The following is a 21,658-nucleotide window of genomic DNA, read 5'->3' on the forward strand; positions in this document are numbered from 1 at the left end:
AATCAATCAGAATTAGCATATCGGAAATAAAATTAATTTAGATTGATTTAATCAAGTAAGACAAAAGCAATAAATTTAGCTAACAATTTAAGTATGTAAGTTGATTAACCAAGCTAGAAGTATAGACATGAAACAGTTATAAAATATGATTCTTATTTTTAATTTCTTCTAAGTGGAGAAACCTTACAGAAAAAAATTCTAAAAAGTTTAAGCACAATAAAATGAATAAGGCAATACAAAAATAAATGAAACTATTACTCAAGATGTTGCTGATAAGAAATGAAGCGTGTGTCATAGTGTGCCACAACACCAAAGGTGAAAGAGCACTTTAGAGCACAAGAATAAGGATAATGATTTCTGTTTGAGTGGTTTTCAAGTTCTGTCTCGAAACTCTTTATATAGGACTCCTCCTGTCGCTTGAAGCCTTCTCGGTTACCTGTAGAGGTGCTGGCGTGGCTACAATATCTATCCATAAGATAACGTTAATGAAACTCTCTGATTGCCTATATATCCTCTAGTCATTTGGGTAGAGCTCAAACTTCATGTTGGCCGCCTTGCTCGGATTATTGATAATGTCATATCCTGATCACCTAGAGGCTGCTTCAATCTCCAACACACTCTAGTTGCCTTAACCTAACTATGATTGTCTGGACTCTCTGAAATCCTTTTGTTGAGAGTTATCACCAGTTAGTCACCCCAAACTCCATTCGGTTGCTTGGAACCATCAAACATGATTCCCTCCAATTGTTACACGTAATGAGGATGATATAAAATGTGAAGTTACTCGCACTCACTTGACTAGTTTGGTTTTGCCGAGCAATCAACATGTACACTTGGACTTGATTTACCTAACACCCAGTTAGAAATTTGTTTGTCACTTGGATTTCAATAACTTAGCCTATTGTTAGAAATTTGTAGATCAAAGCTTAATCCCTTATACTTGAGTTATCTGGCCTCTAGTTAGGAATTTATCTGCTTGGCCACCAATCAAAATTTTAGTTATCTAACTTTACTTATTAGGATTTTGTCATTGCCTAGTTTTACTAACTAATTATATCACAACTAATCTAACTTTAATCTTAATCATGTATCAAAACTCTAGATTATATGTTGTGCATCCAACGCTAGCAATAACAACTAATCATAACTACTATATACATTAACTACGAAATAGTTGCTATATGTTGTAACAACTATTGATAGTTGCTACAATAATATTAGATAAGAGGTATTTTGAAGATAAAATATTAGATGGAGCACACTGTTTTTTTTTTTTTCGGTTTTTTTGCTTTAAGAGATGTCATTTTTAATATTTGTATAATTTAAAGCGTCCTTTTAATTTTTGCCTATTAAATTTTATATTTTTTATAATTTAACTCAGATACAGAAGTAGAAGTGACCATATGCATCATTCACCAAAGCATGAAAAATCGAGTACAAATATGCTCTGAGCACAATGGCATGATATCTATACAAGAAGCACTCCAACACAATTCCTGCACGAAGAAGCTTGTAATTCTGCCGTTCGTTCATTCATTCATTCAAGTCGACAAGGACAATGGATAGTCGGATGGCCTGATTCTTCAAGAGAATTAACAACTGAAAGGATCACAAGATTTTTTACTAGCTCTCGAGCTGCAAGGAGTGATCTGGCATAATTAATGCACCGCCACTTCAGTCTGTCATGTCTTCCACTTCATCTTCTACAGCAAAAATATCCTCCACTTCGTCATCAGGAAGGCCGTAAATTGCATCGATTCGACTCTGAACGATTTTCATAGTAAGACCTGGGAACCTATAAGGGCAACTAGGTCGCAGTTCTATTTTGATAAATGGCCATCTCATTGTTTCTGCAGCTGCACATTCTTCTGGCCCGTCTCCGATGGCGCAGAAGCGGACATTCAGGCCCCTAAACCGCTCCTTGATCCATGAAAAGCACTGAAGCTTCCCTACTTCCCATGAGCTGTAAACTGGAGTGAAAAAATAGTTTCATCAGTCATCGACAAGAAAATATTTGTCCTGCTCGTTGTATAAAAGAGGAACTAGCTAGGAACACAAATACAGTAATTAAACAAATTGCATGACTAAAAGAATGGCTATTTAGATTAGAATAAGAATCTGCATTGACATATCTAGCATACACATTGCTTGCTCCAAAGCTTCAAAATAGATCTATGGCATGGATTGATTCAAGACTGCCTTAAAAAGGCAATAAATAAGAACTAATGATGAGAAAAGACAAACCATTTTTAGCAGGGATAACATCATCCAATCTGTAAAGCAAACATTTGGCAAGACTAGGAACCAGCGATCCTGAAGTGACAAGGACATTCACACTTTTGCCTTTGTTAGTACTGGGGCCAGCTGGATTCAAGTCGGTTTGAATGTCAGTTTCTGCTGAGTTAGTTTTTCCCATACTTTGTTCCAAGAGAGAATGTGCTGCAACAAAATTGAAATTTACCAAGCAATCAAAAAACACAGCAAAGAGAAGACATCAAGGAATAGAACCGCATAATATATAAGGAGATCTTAATGGTTAAGGGCCTGCACTAAATACTTGAAAAATGTTTATATCAGAGCATGTAAGTTAGAAATTCAGCAGTCAATCAATAGGAAATAGCTTATCCAACAGCAATATTTTTTCCTTATCAATTTTTAGACGACCTTAAAATATACTGATTTACCCAAGTCCTTCAACTCGAAGCTAGGAGAAATAATTAGTGTTGCAAAAGATATACTACATATAAGGAGATATTTAATGGTCTAAGGGCCTGCAGTATATACTTGAAAAATGTTTATATTGGAGCATGTAAGTTACATATTCAGCAGTTAATCAATAGGAAATAACTTATCCAACAACAATATATTTTTCTTATCCATTTTTAGATGACCTTAAAACATACTGATTTACCCAAGTCCTTAAAATCGAAGCTAGAAGAAATAATTAGTGTTGCAAAAGATATACTACACCTCAATCACCGAGATTTCATATAAATTCCTAAAGGCAACTAGAATACTGGTAAATCTATTGTGCATAACTTAGTTATAGCACATGGTTATAAAGCTCAGCTAATATTGCTCAATGTAAAAGAACTTTAACAATAAATTCTAGGACTCTACATTGAAGTGTCCAACATTTTCTATATAGTTCAAGAAAGTGCAATGCTACTCACCTTCTTCCATCATGCTAAGCTTATGAGTTTACTATTAAGGATGTAACAACAAAATCTTAAGTGATTTTTCTTAAATGTTTAAATGTTAGGAGAATTTCTTTTACAATGTGGGATTCAACAAGTCCCCTAATGCAAATAGCAAAGTTATTTGTCCTCTATGAGTTATTTGAGCAAAAGCAATAGCAAAGCAAAGACACATATCCCCTAATGGCGCCAAGTCCAAGATTTAAGTTTATGTTTGATTCCTGTAGATAATGATTATTATGAAAAAGGTACTAATACAACACTAAGTACACATCTAGTTAAAATGCAAATGAGTAGAAGGCCCCAGAAACAAATATTACTACCGCGTCGTGCAAGAAGGATGTAGGCCTAATATTATAGATGATCTATCATAAGAGAATCTTAAAACCAAGACCAAGTGAATAAGTATTAGTCAATGCATTTACCTGAAGAAAGCCATCCATCTGTATAGCAATCAGTCAAGTTGTATAGATCATTCCAGTGTTTAATCAAGTGTTGGTCAAGTAACTTAGGTAAACCCTGAAGCATTAACAAATAAACAAAGATTAATATTTAACAATAATTGTAAGTCCAAACCAAAATCCAGGATTACAAATTTAAACATGTCACTTAAAAAAAGGGAGGAAAATCATTATGCATCTAAAACTGATAAGAGAAAGTCAATGCGGTATAACTCATGTAATTCCACTGCTGAAAAGCTTAACCATTCATATAGAAAAGATAGGAAAACTTAATCACATTATTCAGCAGGTGCAATTGATTTTTTCATCTTTTCCCCATTTCTATCATGAATCCTGAACAAGGTATAGTCTGGTTGTCAGAAGGTAAAATCCTGAATAAACCAAATAAATAACACCTGCAGTTTTTGGGCCTCACACATCTCCATCCGAGTTTTCTCCTTCTCCAACTGCACCAGTGACTATCTTTTGTCCTCCGGAGGAGTCTCTATCAGCCCCAGCCTTGTCTCCTCCTTTGCAGGTTTATCAGCGTCACCCTTGTCCTATTTTGCCTCCGCCCTGCAATGACACTGTCGAAGACACATCTTTGGAGCCAAGTCCTTCAACTCTTCCTCCAGTCCTGTCTCCTGAGTCTAATATTCCCATTGCACTTCGAAAAGGTATGAGTTCCACTCGTAATCCTTCTCCTTATTATGTTTCTTTGAGCTATCATCGTCTTTCTCCTTCCTATTATTCTTGTCTTTCTTCCTTGTGGTCTGTTTCTCTTCCAAAGACTGCAGGTGATGTCTTTGCCCATCCAGGATGGAAACAGGCTATGCTTGATGAAATGAGTGCCTTACAGAGCAGTGGGACTTGGAACCTCGTTCCTCTACCACTTGGGAAGTCAGTGGTTGGTTGTCAATGGGTGTTTATGGTGAAAGTTGGTGCAAACGGCACGATTGATCAGCTTAAGGCTCGTCTCGTCGCTAAAGGCTATACTCAGGTATTTGGATTGGATTATGGGGACATTTTTTCTCCTGTTGCCAAGATGTCTTCTGTGCATTTATTCCTATCCATTACTGCAATTCGCCATTAGCCCCTTTATCAGTTGGACATAAAAAATGCATTCTTACATGGTGACCTGCTTGAGGAAGTCTATATGGAGCAACCTCCGTGTTTTATTACTTAGGGGGAGTCTTCTGGTCTTGTATGTCGTTTGCGGAAATCTTTATATGGCCTCAAATAGTCACCCAGAGCATGGTTTAGTAGATTTAGTACTGTAATTCAACAGTTTGGCATGACTCGGAGTAAAGCTGATTATTCTGTCTTTTATCGCCACTCATCTACTGATTGCATCTACGTAGTGGTTTATGTTGATGATATTGTCATCACAGGTAGTGATCATCTCGGGATTTCACAAGTGAAACATCTTTTCAAACATTTCCAGACAAAGGATCTAGGCAAACTCAAATATTTCCTAGGGATAGAAGTAGCACAGTCTAAATATGGGATCATCATATCCCAAAGGAAGTATGCAATGAATATTCTGGAAGAAACATAAATGTTAAACTCAAAGACAGTTGACAATCTCATGGATCCTAATGTTAAGCTCCTGCCAAATCAGGGAGAGCCTCTTTCAGATCCTGAACGGTATAGACGATTAGTAGGAAAACTAAGCTACCTTACTATCACTCGTCCGGATATCTCATTTGTAGTAAGTGTAGTAAGTCAGTTTCTCAACTCTCTGAACATTGGGATGCCGTGACTTGCATTATTCTATATATCAGGGGTGCACCAGGAAAGGGTCTTCTATAATGAAGACAAAGGACATATTCGAGTTGTGGGATATTCTGATGTAGATTGGGCAGGATCTCTCTCTAATAGAAGATCTATTTCTGGGTTTTGTATATTTATCAGAAGTAACCTTGTTTCTTGAAAAAAGCAAAAAGCAGAATGTTGTGGCAAGATCCAGTACAGAGGCAGAATATCGAGCTATGACTTATATGGCTAAAACAGTTGCTTCAGGAACTAAGGTTAAAAAGAGGTTACACAAATGTCACTCATATGTGACAACCAGGCTGTCATGCATATTGCCTCAAATCCAGTTTTCCATGAGAGGACAAAGCATATTGAAGTTGACGGTCACTTTGTCAGAGAGAAAGTCATATCTGGAGAAATATCTACTAGTTTTGTCAACTCACATGATCAGCTAGCAGATATATTCACTAAAGAGGTCCTCGAATTGACTATATATGTAACAAGCTTGGTGCATATGATCTATATTCTCCAGCTTGAGGGGGAGTGTTAGAATATGTAAATATATATAGAGGTATTTCTATAATTATATTGTATATCTTCTTTCCTATAAAATGTCTAACTCGTGGTATCCAAGACACGAGATTTTGTTTTCCTTTTAACAACACCCATCCACACATCTTAGTAAATAACTTGGAGACTAAAAACATATATATATATATCGTAATACAAAGTGAGTATAAGAGAGAAGTCCATGGTGTGAAATAGTATATATTAAAAAATAATCCATTCAAAATCCTCATTTTTTGACTTGACTCTTATTCTTTCTTCATAATTTATTCTTAAATTCTCATAAAGTTTTTATAAGTTATCCATTGGTACTACTTTTATTAAGAAATATCGCGACTTGAAATATTAAGTATTGAATTTAAAAAAATATATATATAATAATAAACGGATGAATTAAATTGTAGGACGATAAATGAGATCACTAAATTAAAATTGAATCCGGTTCGAATTAAATCCAACGGATAGATGCGGAAATAAAGATTACGTTGGTTCAAATCGAGATTGATTTGGAGTTGATTTGGTCAAGTTATGGCCGAACTAAGTTTAAGGTTGGTTCGATCGATTTAAAATGAATTAAGATATTTTTTTTCAATAAACCTTCTATTTCATTTTTTCTCTCCCTTCTCCGTACGCACGTTGCCACCCCGTTGTACCATATGCCACCCCTTTGCCTATCCCTCTTTTTTATTTTTCTCTTCCTTTTCTTCCCCATTTGTTTCTTCTCCTTCTCTTCTTCAACGGTAGTAAACCTACAATTTTTCCCTCTCTTCTCTCCTCAAGCATAAGAGTTATCTTTTCTTTTCCTTTCTCTTCTCTGGCAAACAAGAAACACAGCATCAACTTTGGGTCACAGATAAGCTTTGGAGATCACAAATGATTTTTCGACTTTGAGTCCTAGATAAACTTTGGGGATCGATGGATTGTTGTTTCAACTAAACCAAGGCTATGGTCAAAACTTTCCAATTTAAGTTCATTTCAGCTCCTTAAATTTGAAATTTAGACTTTTGGATAGTGAAAATCGATCTACACTTATATTTGAATATTTTTAAAATCACCCCTCCTAATTGAAAATCCTAGCTATGCCACTGTTTGTATCTATTTGGAAAGGTTATTAAGAAAAGCCACGTCACTAAAGCAGCAGCAATGCTACACTAAGCTGACAAACTACAACAGAGGAATCACAAATCCTGAAAACCATACTAGAGCTTATAATTTCAGAACAAATAATGATAACACCAAAGCTGTATGAAGGTCCCGACTTATTTCATAATAACCTAGAAATTGATATATGCATAGTTGAATCTCAAAGACAGTTCCATGCCAAAATTGGTACGGGCTTCTAAGAATTTGCAAGGGATACAGGCACGTCGCAGGATTTGTCAATTTAAAGGGCCAAAAAGAATTCAGAGGAAAAGTTGGATGAACAAATGATTGGACAATCCTGACCTTTCAAAGGTAAATAAATAAGACATGGAAATATTAAAATTATGTGCAATCAAGAAGAGATATTGGGAATTAGGCATTCACATAGGCATTGCTGTTGTAAGAAACACAATATTGCTTCACATGGGAAAAATTGAAACATAAAAGCTATGTTCTATCTGTACCTGTGAGTACTTCTCTGCAATCAAACGATGTCGATAAGCAAGTTTTCTTTTATTCGAATCATCATAAGGAAAACTAAATCCATCATTCTTGAAGTCATAATCAGATAGGTCCCGTCCATCATCATATTCAATCAAAGAATCAAGAAATGGTTCATTGTTTTTTTCAATCTGCAAGGCAATGCACGGGTAAATAGATAGCAGCAAATGCAAGGGACATTCAGACAGTGAAATATTTAAACTCAGGTCAAGTAATTCATGAAAAGTGGTAGCTGCTAAATGTGGCATAGCCATCTAGCTAGTTAAGAATCTACTTGTAAATATGATTCACATGTCTTGCATGTTAATTTGAAGATAACATTGAGCAAGACTGCTATGCAATTCAAATTACTAAATTATCTTGGATTTATGCAGTTCCAACATTCATCAAAATGTGTGACACAAAACATTTGGAGGAACAGCGAGTTAATTGGAATAGCACACTGAAATGTGTTGGGACACCTCGGGAGCTAGGGGGATGATTAGTTCCGTTCGCTTCGTCGATAATGATTTGCCGTGGAAGACTCAAAGCAAAACACTAATGCCTTGATTTATTTGGTATCCACCTCAACGAGGTGACTAATCTAAGGATTCGTCCCTCTCAGACATCTACTATGAAATAACTCCTCGGAAACACTCGGGAGATGGAGAAACCTCGTACAAGCTCTCAACAAGAATACAATACAAACAAGAAGTAAATACAAGAATATAAATGGAAAACCACTTCTTGCTTAATTTCTTATAGCTTGTAAACACCTTTTGAACCTTGGAAGTGCAGCAACACTTGTATCCAAGAAGCTTCAAGACTAGCGTCAATGGAAAAGATGCTCTTGGAGAGAGGTTCTAAGAGCTGCAGCAAAAACACCCTTTATTTGTGTGCTTTAGGGTTCTCAATCGATTGCCATGTCGGATTCCCATTCAAACCTGCGCAACAGTCATAATCCAATCGATTGGAGAAGCTCGATCAATCTGGCTTCTGTGTTCATGCGAGAGCTCTCAGAATCGATTGACCAATCGATTCTGCTCTCCTCGCGTCATCGCGAGAAACCCTGCTCCAATGGAGTTCTGGCTGAATCAATCAGTGGATCGGTTCACTGTGCCTCTTTGCGATGACACTTTCAATCGATCCACTAATCGATTGGTTCAACCCTAACTCTAAGTCTAGGGTTCTCTTGCCCAACATCTGCTCAATCGTGAACTGTTGAGACTTCCTCATGCCTAGCATCTGGTCAATCTTGACCTGCGGGGACTCTGTCACCAAGTGTCTGGTCAATCCTTTGACCCACTTGGACTTTTCTCTTCGTGCCAAGTGTCCGGTCCTCCTAACCCACTTGGACTTCTACTCACTAGATGTCCGGTCAGTCCTTTGACCTAGCTAGATTTCTACTCATGCCAAGTGTCCGGTCCTCCACGACCAACTTGGACTTCCAAACACCAGGTGTCTAGTCAACCTTGACCCACCAGGATTTTCACTGCCTGACTTTACTCACTAGGACTTTTCACCACTTAGCTTTACTCACTAGATGTTTCCACCTGGTTTCACTCATCAGGATTTCCATCTGCCTAACTTCACTCACTTGGACTTCCCAACTTGTTTCACTCACCAGGACTTTCTCACTGCTTAGTTTCACTCACTAGGACTTTCTAGCTGTCCGGCTTCACTCACCAGGACTTTTCCACACCAAATGTTCGGTTAACACTGACCCACTTAGATTTTCTTCTTTTGCTAACCTTTCGGTTGGTCCCTTGCCTAACATCCAGTCAGGACTTCCTGATCAACTATCCGGTCAACCTTGACCTATTTGACTCTTCTGATCAACCTTTGACCGCCAATCTCCCATATGGACAATTATAGGAACCCAAAATCTATTGGTACTCCTTGGATGTGCTAGGTACTCGGTAGGGATAACTTCCCTAGTTACCTTCCTAATGACCTTCCTAGGCTTCTTAGAAGCCTCGGTCACACTAGTCTCCCTAAGGTCAACTCTAGGGATAACTTCCCTTGTGACTTTCTTAGTGACTTTTTTAAGCTTCTCACTGGTCACGTTGGTCTTTTCAAGGTTACTTCTAGGGATAACATCCCTTGTCACCTTGATCTGACTCCTAGACCTAGGATTAGTTCCATAACTATATGGAACTCTATGGTATGAAGCTATATCCTTTTTGTTTTAGATTTGTATCCTAAACCTCTATGACCATTGAATGACTATTATTTATCTCTTCCTAGATTTTATCCATTTGACCCTTTAAAGACATTTTTCATTCTTTTAAGGGTCTTTTCTAATTTATCAAGTCTTGACCTCAAGACATGATTTTCCATCCTTAAATCCTTAGATTTGGATTTTTCTTGATTGCATTAGACACTTTTATTTCTAGGCCTATATCTAAAGTTCTTATAATTTTTGCTTAGATTGTTTTCTTCCTTCCTATCCTTAGGTGAGGTAGTCCTAGCATGATATGATACATATTTTTCCTTAATTTTATCATGCTTCATACTTTCATGATAAATAGCATTAAAATGATAAAAATTATTTCTAACATATTTCTTATCATGATTAACATAAGTACCATTAACTAGTGGTACCTTAATTTTGTTCTTGGAAGCTCCCCTTAATTTAAGCTTCCTTCTTAATTCTTGACCGAAATCTTCTTCCTTGGGCATTAATTCCGGTAATGCCCCTTTTGATTGCAAAGAAAACATATAACATGCTCCTTACCTTTGCGCATCAAGGCTTGTCTTTTCTTTGACTTCTCCTTAGCCTTGGGTGTCACTTGACCTTTCTTCTTGGTAAACTTTGGACATTTACTCTTGTAGTGTCTATTTACCCTACACTCAAAGCAAATGATATTATTTTTATTTTTACAAATTAAAGTCTTTATAGCTTTGCTTATAGGGGAGGGACTTGGTTTTTCATCAATTGATCCGGAAATTGAAGCTTCTTCTTGTTCCGGTGTTGATGATCTATGCTCCCCTCAATTCTTGAGGTGGATGCCTCTTCAATTTCTTCCTCAGACGTTGAGCATTCCTCAACCTCCAAATTCTCATGCACATGAAACAAAGGGTATCCCCCTTTATCTTTGCACTCTCTTAAGGATGGATCTTCTTCAGTCTCTTCATATGTTGAATATCTCTCAACCTCCGAATCTTCTTGATTCTCCCAACTAGATGTCTTGATATACAGGTGGATGGATCTTTATAAACCTTTGCAAATTCTCCAAAGCTCCTCGCATCTTCATACTTTCTAATTTTGCTCAAGATGTTGCTTGGCAATAAATTAACCAATAATTTGGTCACTTTGTCATTGGCCTCACTTCTCTTGATTTATTCTTCACTCCATTTGCTCTTCTTGATGAACTTGCCTTTGTCATTTGTTGGAGCTTGAGAGCCTTCCATTAGAGTAAACCATTGCTCTATCTCCATCATCAAAAAAAAATTGATCTTTAATTTCCAAAGATTAAAGCTTGCCGATATGAATGGAGGAGGGGCTCTAGCATAATATCTGAGTTCATCTCATAAATCCATCTTGAAGTTGAGCTCTCTAGATGAAATCTTTGACTTGTTCTTCTTCTTCCTCTAGCTCATTACCCTTTTCGGCAATGAGTCTGGTGAAAAGCGGCATCGTTCTGATACCACTTATTGGGGCACTTTAGGAGATAGAGGAGGCGTGAATAGCTCATCTCGCTTGGCTGAAGATGATTTGCAGTAGAAATTTGAAGTGAAAACTTCACCAATGCTAACACAAGGATTTACTTGATAGTGACCTCAAGATGAGGTGACTAATCTAAGGATTCATGCCAATCACACTCTCCACTATGAAATAACTCCTTCTCAGAAACACTCTGGAGGTAGAGAAACCTCGTACAAGCTCTCAACAATAATACAATACAAACAAAAAGTAATACAAATGGAAAATCTCTTCTTGCTTGTAAACACCTCTTGAACCTTGGAAGTGTAACAACACTTGTCTCCAAGAAGCTTCAAGAATTGGCGACAATGGCGGAGATGATCTCGGAGAGAGGTTCTAAGAGCTGCAGTGATAACACCCTTTATCTGTGCGCTTTAGGGTTCCCAATAGATTGGGCTTAATCCTAATCGATTGCCATGTCAGATTCCCATACAAAACAACACAACGGTCATAATCCAATCGATTAGAGAAGCTCGATCGATCGATCTAGCTGGCTTCTGTGTTCGCTCGAGAGCTCTTGGAATCGATTAACCAATCGATTCTACTCTCCTTGCATCATTGTGAGAAACCCAACTCCAATCGATCAACTGATTGATTGAGTTCTGACTGAATCGATCAGTGGATCGATTCACCATGTCTCTTCGCGATGACACTCCCAACCGATTCACTGATCGATTGGTTCAACCCTAACTTAAGTCTAGGGTTCCCTTGCCTAATATTCGGTCAACCATAACCTGTTGGGACTTCCTCGCTAGCATCTAGTCAACCTTGACCTGCTGGGATTTCATTACAAAGTGTTCGGTCAATCCTTTGGCCCACTTGGATTTTTCTCCTCATGCCAAATATTCGATCAACCTTGTCCAGTCCTCCGTGACTCACTTGGACTTCCACTCACCAAATGTTCGGTCAGTCCTTTGACCCACTTGGATTTCCACTCTTGCCAAGTGTATGGTCCTCCACAACCAACTTGGACTTCCAAACACCAGGTGTTTGGTCAACCTTGATCCACCTAAATTTCCACTACTTGGCTTTACTCACTAGGACTTTTCACCACCTAACTTTACTCACTAGAATTTTTCCAACTGGTTTCACTCATCAGGATTTCCATCTGCATAGCTTCACTCACTAGAACTTCCCAACTGCCTTGCCAAGACTTTCTCACTGTCTGGTTTCATTCACCAGGACTTTCAGCTGTCTGACTTCACTCACCAGAACTTTTCCACACCGGTCAACACTGACCCACTTAGATTTTCTTCTTTTGTCAATCTTTCCGTTGGTCTTGCCCTTGCCTAACCTTCGGTTAGGACTTCCCAGTCAAGTATCCGGCCAACCTTGACCTACTTAACTCTTTTGGTCAACTTTTGACCGTCAATCTCCCCGATGAACAATTGCACCAACAATCTCTATATATTGTCAAACATTAAAATTCAAGTTTGAACCAACTCAAACCGGTCAACTTTGATGCAAAGGAAATTACACCAACAAAATGAACAAGGTGAAAGGAAAATAAAAGGCTCTATCCTGTTTGAAAGCTCACCCAAAAAGATAGAAAGGCCTATAGAACATAATAAACAAGGGTGGGAGTAGTTTTAGCAAACTAACCTCTTTGTAGAAGAAGCATTCATCACAAATGTTAAGAATGTGTTTCTCCCATTGCTTGCCAATTTCAACACCCTTTCTTGCATCCTTCACACCATTAAAAACCCCAGCATATTTTCCATCTAATAAGGACTTCAGAAGTATAAGAGTCTCATCCATGTCCCACACATAGATTGTCATGGGCTCAACAGCTGCCTTACAGACTTTCTTATCCATTATTCCACCTGTTTTCCTAATCAATATTGGTATTCAGTTGTAGCATTTGGAGAACAAACATTCTGAAATAGCAAAAGAAGAACGAAAAGAAAAAAGAGAGAAAGAAAGAAAAATAACACAAGCTCCAAATAAAAGATGCATTGGAGAGCGAAATAGATAACTATCCTGAGACTAACGGTCCCTTTACTCCATTGGGTGCTTGTCTTTACATCCACTCATTTTTTTTTTCACATTTCCATCCATTCACTCTTCTATCCTTCGGAGTAAATGGACCCTAAAATTCAAATCAGAGCTCCTAGAATTTGGCTGCAACTTGAATATGCTTAAATTGAAGTTGTTTTTGCTCTTAACTCCCATTTCCCTTTCCCTTCTTTTTTCCTTTCCAAAAGAAAATAAAATTCCCAAGTAGTATCCAGATTATACTTTTGATTTTTTTTTCTAACTCCATTGACTTGGAAAGCCGACATCTATGAAAGGCAAATCCCAAAGTTAGATTTTGTTCACCTAATGTATGGAGGCAAGCTAGTGATTCTTGTGCCAAAACCATTTTATACAAGTGTCATCACATAGTAAGTCCTTTTTTTTAAACTAAAATAGCAAAAGGGAAACTTTTATCGTCATTGCAATCAATCACTATAGTTAGAAGTGGTGGCCAAAAAAAAAAATCTTTATTGAATCCGAATCCATAAAATGGTTATAGAAGTGGTGCAATCAACCACTATAGTTAGAAGTGATCCTCTCACTTAATCAACGACGAAGATTGTTCATTGAATCCGAATCGATAAGTAAGAAACACGAAAAGAAGCTTCCGGTCAATGTTTTGCGAATTCCATCAAAACAATCTTTACCTCTTAGTAGATAAAAGAGGTAACGGAGGTCTGCAGGATATATCTCATCTAAAAATACATCAACGAAGGGGAAAATCGAAGAGCGCATCAAATCACTGCTATAAAGAACAAAAGCGATAATTACGAAGCATTTGCAATTACTAGTTAAACAGTCAAAGTAACCAAGATCCAACAAAACAAATCGAAAAGCATTCGTACGTTCCAGCATTTGGTAAAAAGAAAGAGATCAATCAAAATGGTGAATTTAGAGTAGAAATCCACACCTTGACCTTGATTGCTCCTCGTCGCGTTGGATTCCTCGGTGTAAAAGACAGGCATCGATTTATACGCGTTTGATATTTCTCCACTCTCATTCTGGGGATCCCCTGCCATGGACGGAACGCCATGCACCGATTCCATCACACGCGACAGCAGTAGAAAGCTGCATGAATGGGTCCCATCGTCGGCAGCTCCTATAGAACATTCCCACCGGACGGACCCCAGAAGTCGCAGACTACGATGCATGCATCCTGACCGTCCAAAGGGTGATAAACCGAATCTTGAAGCACAAACCATCGCGTTCTTTTCCCCGTCATCAGCGGTCGCAGAAGATCCCGTCAAGCGGCAACAGAACATGTGATCCCAGAAAGTGGGCCTGACGGCAAATGAATGAGCCCAATAAAGGCCCATATCAAGATACCTAGAGATGGACCCCACTGTGACTTCCACTGCTATCCTCCACCGCCCAATCGCATCTGGCCGCCCATTTCGTCTAGCTGGCCGCCTTCGCCGTTGGATTGAGCGTCCAATATTCCGATAAGCGAGGATGGCAACGGCTCGAATAAATGTTAAACGATTAGGTATTGTGTGGTTGAATTATTATTTTTTAAATATTAAAAATTAAAATCGAAAAAAATAAAACAAATTTTTAGTTACCATATAAAACAAGGTCTTATTTTTTTATTTTATTTAATAGTTATTCATTTCATTAAAAACTTACTTTCGTTACTCATTTAGTTATCCAAATTTTGTGTGAGGAAAATTGTAATTTTTATTAGAGGTAAATATTAAATTACAATATTTCTATCCAAATATGAAAATTTTTACTCTCCTAGACAAGTGGAGAGGAGGAAAAAGAAACAAAACTAACAATATTATGTGCTATAAAATTTAATATGAGATCATGTGTAATAAAGGTACTCATCAACCCCTTGACTACTTGCACGACAATTAATGAGTCAAAACAATTCGAAATCTTTACAGCCCTCATGAATAAGCAAACCTCACTCTTTCATGGATGACTATGAGTTTATCTTTGTCACTGATGATGATGCTAGAATGCTCATCCCAAAAGCATAAAGTTTACTTCCTTAAGAATCTCTCACCACCCCTCCCACTATATTTGTTCAATTTTTTGTTTACACACACATCAACTTTTACTTGTAGAGTGTTCGATGACGAGGTTGTTGAATATGTGTGAATGTAAAAGAGAAGGAAGAGGATAGAAGCTCTATTATGAATGAGACTTTAGTCTCACATTGGGTGTTTCATGGCATGTTGATTGGTTTATATTGATTCATATGCATTAAGGATATGAACAAATGCATGGAAAAGACTCTCTCTCACGCGTGGGTGCGCAGGGGGGGTGAGAATCTAGGGCTCGGATTGCATTAAACTATGCTGACTCGTGTGCGGGCACGACGTGCGCGCACCAGACCGGTCAGGGCAAAATTTGCCCAAGTAGAACAATCAACATTTTGTCACGTAAACCTTTTGATGCTGTGTAATGGATGCATTAAATTTGAGATTAATGAAGAATCAAAACAGTCAAGTAATGATGAGTGAAACGGTGAGCGTTTCACTGCTCGGCGAGTAATGGTCATTAATCGATCATTAATGCTGTCGTTGATCTGAGCTCCTATATGAGGAGACTGCGATCACAGGCAGAAGACACACAGAAAGCAACAAAAACTTTCCACCTGTGTTCCCTCCTCCTCTGTCGTGCAACTCCTGCTCGGTAGAGTACCCGTGATAGCAATCGGGTGCCTCTCAATTCGCTGTGACCACCAGTGCTTGGTGGGATTCACGGTCAACTGTTACATCCTGGGAAACAAACGACCCTAGTAAGCCTCGAAGCACAGCCGGAAGTGGGGCGAATCTGTTTCAAGGAAACTGCGTCAATCGCAGGCCTCGATTTGCTCGTCTAGGCAACACAGACCTGCTGCTCTGCAGATCTGCCCACTCAACGACTGAGTCTGATCTGTTGCTCTTCGGCATGTAGCAGAAACCAGGCCCTGCTGGCAGCCTGAGATTATCCGCTCAGATCATCTCTATTGTAAGTTGAATTTAAATTCTGTGTAATTTTAAATTCAGCTAAGTCCCCAAAATCTTCGGCAACAAATTGTTTATCCAACAGGGGTCATCCCAAGTGGAGACTCTGGTTGGTTCAAGATAGTGGGCTTAGATTATAATTTCATTCTAGATACTCCTGGTAATCACACAACAGTCTATCACATTAACTCAAGTTGTATCTTAGCTCTTTCTCGTCATTCCCAAATATGGTTTCCATTCTATACTGCTAGATGCCCCATGCACAAGTTGCCAGCCTCTCAAAGTCACTTTGTCTATATTGGCTTGGATCTAGAGGCAACCATCTAAGGTGTTCGTGCCTTGGAGGGTTGACACAATATTCCAGAGGTTGGTTTTCTTCCAACATTTCTTTACGGAAGCATAGAGGAATAGTGCATGAAATGTACTGTCTTGATGAAAATCACGCAGCAAGCATGATTCCAAGCATGACACATGATATTGTTTTAAGTTAGATGAAGTAGGGATAATATCCTTCGATAGGCACCACCAAAAAAATCTGAATAGTAGGAGGTATGTTTAGGCTCCATATGAACTTCCACCGCGCTCTCAATGAATAATTTGATTGGTTTTCTGGTGATGATAGTATATTACACATTGCCTTATACCACTCTCGGACTGTGTATTGCAAAATCGGTGCGCACATACGAGGGGGGGGGGGGGGTGTGGATCATATGACTTTTAAAAACTTATCTTTTTAACATTTTGAAATCAAAGTGCAATGGAAAAATTAAAAATAGTTAGTAGAGAAAAGCAAAACACGGACACAAGGAGTTATTTGGAGTAGGAGTTGTCAAAGACTCCGTTTGTTACAGGTAAATAGATAAAGTAAGCACATCAAGTAATAAACCCTTCAAAGGTAATATTTTTAATAGGAAAAATTACAGGTCTATTTTAGAGAGGAGTTTTGTTTTGAGTAATTTAAAATTTGTTATAAAAGAAGTCATGAAGTAAATGAAGAATTTTCAAAGTCACTTTTAAAATTAAGCTATTTTCAAATTGTGTTTTCCAAGACAATCTTTAAGTATAAACTTTCGCAAGTATTTTGAAAGGTAATTTTTTAAAGTATAAGTTTTAAATTATTAAGGAAGTATTTCAAAGGACTTTCAAAATTGTGTTGCAAAGTAATTGTCAAAACTGATATTTAAAAAGTATAAAAGTATTTTCAAAACATATTTTGAAATCTAGTTCTGAAAGCATTTTACAAGATATTTTCAAAATATTTTCAAGGTAATTTTCAGACATATAATTTTCAAAATATTTTTTAAAACTTTGTAAGAATTTTGCAAAATATTTTCAAATAAATTAGAAAAATAATTTTAAAAATATTTTTCAAGCAAAGTTTAAAAAGTATCTTTCAAACTATTTTTAAATTATCCAAACAGATCCACCCCCTTAATCTGATATTACTTTAAAAATATTATCCATCCAATAATAGTTCTTAAATGTCTAACTTTTAGTTACTAACTAACTACCAGAAGATAGTAGCGTTCACTTTGTTAGTCAAGTTAAGTATGCCAATCTAGCCAAGTATGCAGTTAAAAATGGAAGACTTAACTTGATTAATGTATTTTTGATATTTAATGCCCAAACTTATGTTGATGCGCTGATATAAGTGTTGGTGCAATGTCCCTGGGTCAAGGTGACCAGGTTGATTAAGCTTGAGTTGGCTCAAGCTTGAGTCTTGATATTTGAGTTTCGATGTTTGACATTATATGGAGATTGCAGGAGTAATCGTCCGATTGGAAGATTGTTGGAGCAATTTCTCTCTGGTCAAGGTTTGACCAGTTTGATGTGAAGAAGAGTCAAGTAGGTCAAAAGGTTGACCGGATACTTGACTGGAAAGTCCTAACTGGAGGTTAGGCAAGGGGAAGTCCTGGTGAGTGAAGCCAGACAGTTGGAAATTCTGGTGAGTGAAGCCAGGTGAAAGACCTAGTGAGTGAAGCTAGGCAGGTGAAAGTCCCAATGAGTGAAGCCGGATAGTGAGAAAATCCTAGTGAGTGAAGCTAGGTGAAAGTCCTGGTGAGTGAAGCCAGGTAGATGGAAAGTCCTGATGAGTATGCCAAGCAGATTGAAAGTCCTAGTGAGTGAAGCCAGGCAGATGAAAAGACTTGGTGAGTGAAGCCAAGCATGAGGAAATCTAGATAAGTCAAGGGTGATCGGACATCTGGTGGAAGTCTAAGTGGGTCATGGAGGATCGGACACTTGGCACAAGACGGTAAGTCCAAGTGGGTCAAAGAATTGACCGGACACTTGGTGAAGAAGTCCCAGTAGGTCAACGTTGACCGGATGCTAGGCAGAGAAGTTCCAACAGGTCATGGTTGACTGGATGTTGGATTTAGGGAATCTTGAGCTTCAGTTAAGCAAGTCTAGGGTGGTCAATCGATCAGGCGATCGATTGGACCAAAACCCAATCAATTAGCTGATCGTTTGGGAGAATGCTGCGATAAACAGCAGCCCAATCGATCAGTCGATCTATTAGGGGTGTTTATCATGCAAACAGAAGCCTCCCCAATTGATCAACCGATCAATTGGGGCTGGAAATCGCGTGTGACGCGAGAAAGCTGAATCGATCCGTTGATCGATTCAGGCTTTTCCAGCAAAAAGCATAGAGGTGCTCTGAATCGATCGACCGATCGATACAAGCCTCCCCAATCGATTGGTCAATAGACCGTTACGCAGGATGCAGGTTTTGGATGGCCAAGATCGCAAAGATATGATGTGGCAATTGATTGGGAGGAGCCCCAATTGAAAGATCCCCAGTTTGTTTTTGTTTTTTTTTACCAATCTCTCTCATCAACTACTATTTGAATGATCGTAATGCAGTACCAACAAAGAAATTATCATAACCCATGGACATGACTGTATCAATATATGTTTATCGATATGAACATAAACTCCTCAAACATTCCCCACCCGAATGACAAATAAATGAAAATAACTCTCGCAGGGAATCCAATATGCTCCGCACTCCCGGACAAAGGACAGTACCATGCATCCATCCCGCCTCCTCGTCTACTCTGTCCGTGGGCCTTCCGGCATATCTTGGAAGTCATCCTCACTTGTAATATAAATGTGGTGAGTCTACGACCTAGTAAGTATAGACCAATATGAGTATGAAGATATCCATAAAGTAGTAGAAATAGCAACTAGAAGCCTTTTAAAGACACCATAGCACAACCAAGTACGACATAAGAAAGATATAACATGCAACAATGATCCTACGTAGCTAATAAGGTGAATATGTTACATATCCGGTAACCACATTTAGAGTCAGTCAACAGTCCCATGAACCTAGAGATACCTCCAAGAGAACATGCAGTCAGTCATATAGCCGAAGCTACCACATATAATTTATCAGTCAAGTTTGGATGGGCCCTCCCCGGAGCTCATCCCCGGTCACCCATCCCGTACTGCTACCACATATGCTCATATTCATCCAATTAGCCACAGTAAATAAACTTAAACTATCCTTATCATTCAATATAGTCATACATGAGCAGTATACTGCTCATTCTTCGCAGTCATACATGAACAGTATCATTCTTTACCGTCACTCATGAACAGTTCATTCCTTGCAGTCATTCATGCACAGTAAAGAAAAATGGACTCTATTCTTACTGCAATCATGCTTATCTAACAAATATTTAAAGAAGAGCTTCCTACTTATCTATAACCCATTCCATTCATAAGTCCATATGTAATGATCATCATCTGTACATCGCAATTGAAATTAAACATGAACAGTACCAGTATAGAATAAAACCGGAATTTAGCACCTAAGTAAATTGCTGCAATGTAAATCAGAAACCGGTCCTATTTATCCACATGGGAAAAACAGAGTTGCTGCAGGAAAATTCAAATACCTCATGAGGAGCGAAACCATATTGCACACAAATCACAACAAACGAAATCTATACATTAACCCGCAACCGACTTGGATAAGAAAACATGATCGCCATCAACAAAGCTCAAATCAGACCACTCTGCACCAAAATCTTGAACTGCCCAAAGGCAACAAATCTACAAACGAATCATGTTACAAATCTCCCAATTAATTCCCAATATCCGCAGCCAAATGAGAAACATAACGACAACTGCAGCCATGCACAGACACACCCAATGACATCAATTTGACTCCAGATTCGAATCCGATCGGTGATTCCAAAACCACAAGAAAACCCGAGCTTCGCCGTCCAAAATCCAAGACTCCAGACTATCAATAACTCAAGCAAACCAAACCGTGCAACGGAAAGACAAATCAGACACCATTTCATACAGTCAAAACCATCACAGAACCGTATTCAAAACTCCGTCACCAAGCAAGAACATCACCAATTAACTCAATCGAATCAAGAATCTCACAGGACTTCAAACCGAAACTAAGAATTCGCAAGAAAACTTGAAATATAACTCAATCCACCAGTTGACATCTTAATCATGCATTTAGATAAACATGTGTCACGCTGGAACTTGAAACCTTATCAACACAGTAGAATTCGGTTCCACAACCGATTGCAGCCCATTCGTACACCAGAAAGCCACGAGAAAAAAACACTCCAAGGAAACCGACTCCAGCAACATTGAATATATCGGCAAAACAAATCCAGAAGCACAATGATTCAAGCAAAACATCAATCCGAGAACTACTCTTCAGGGAAAAAGCCAATCGAGAACCATACCGCCGATCCATGCACATAGATGAACCTTTCACAACATCTACGTTCCTACCCCATACCTTACAGATCTTGCCAAACCATAAGGGTAAGTACTTGCCTTTCTCGTCGCACAATCGCCGGAAGCTCTCACCCAAGATTATTGCGCTGCCGTAAAGACCGCCGCAAGCTCTGCGTCTGCTCACGCCATCTCCAGCAACTCGCCCGTGTGTGGTGGCGCCCAGCTGGAGCTCAAGGTCTGCCGGAATACTTCGTCGTCGATTTGGTGGAGATGGTGAGAAAGAGGACGGTGAAGGAATCGGGGAAACCTTATAGTTAGGTTATTTACCCTAACTTAAGATGATTAGTGTAATTAAGATTAATTAGGGGGCGTTTGGTTTGCGTTTTCCAACTGTTTTCTGTTTTTATTTTCTGAGAAAATAGAAAACGCGTTTGGTTTGCATTTTCCACATTCATTTTTAAAAAAATATGAGAGCGTTTTCTAAGAAAATGAAAAATACAGAAAAATCATTTTTTGAAAAACGAAAAATGTACGTTTTTCAAAAAATGAAAATGAAAATAGTACAAATCAAACACCCCCTTAATTTCCCAGCTTAATGGAATATCATATGTTTCCATAACTTAATAGTTATATATATATATATATATATATATATATATATATATAATAATAATAATAATAATA

General features: G+C 38.2%; 1 protein-coding gene across 4 annotated transcripts; it reads right to left on the reverse strand.

Annotated features, from left to right (window-relative positions):
- Positions 1-1,386: 1,386 nt before the first annotated feature.
- On the reverse strand, positions 1,387-21,293 carry LOC121980612 (eyes absent homolog). Of its 4 annotated transcripts, XM_042532718.1 has the most exons (7): positions 21,074-21,293; positions 19,289-19,388; positions 12,891-13,119; positions 7,567-7,734; positions 3,623-3,716; positions 2,245-2,439; positions 1,387-1,970 (listed from the first exon to the last, which is right to left on the reverse strand). In XM_042532718.1, exons 2-7 carry the CDS (start codon positions 19,351-19,353, stop codon positions 1,675-1,677), a joined length of 1,047 nt encoding a protein of 348 aa, XP_042388652.1. In that variant the 5' UTR covers positions 19,354-19,388; positions 21,074-21,293; the 3' UTR covers positions 1,387-1,674. The 4 variants fall into 4 exon arrangements, with proteins under 4 accessions (XP_042388652.1, XP_042388650.1, XP_042388651.1 ...); XM_042532716.1 differs by lacking the exon at positions 19,289-19,388 and having other exon boundaries at positions 12,891-13,111; positions 21,074-21,287; XM_042532717.1 differs by lacking the exon at positions 19,289-19,388 and having other exon boundaries at positions 21,074-21,287.
- Between the last annotated feature and the right edge of the window lie 365 nt (positions 21,294-21,658).

This window comes from Zingiber officinale, chromosome 5A (genome assembly GCF_018446385.1).
Source record: "Zingiber officinale cultivar Zhangliang chromosome 5A, Zo_v1.1, whole genome shotgun sequence".
NCBI classification, from domain to species: domain Eukaryota; kingdom Viridiplantae; phylum Streptophyta; class Magnoliopsida; order Zingiberales; family Zingiberaceae; genus Zingiber; species Zingiber officinale.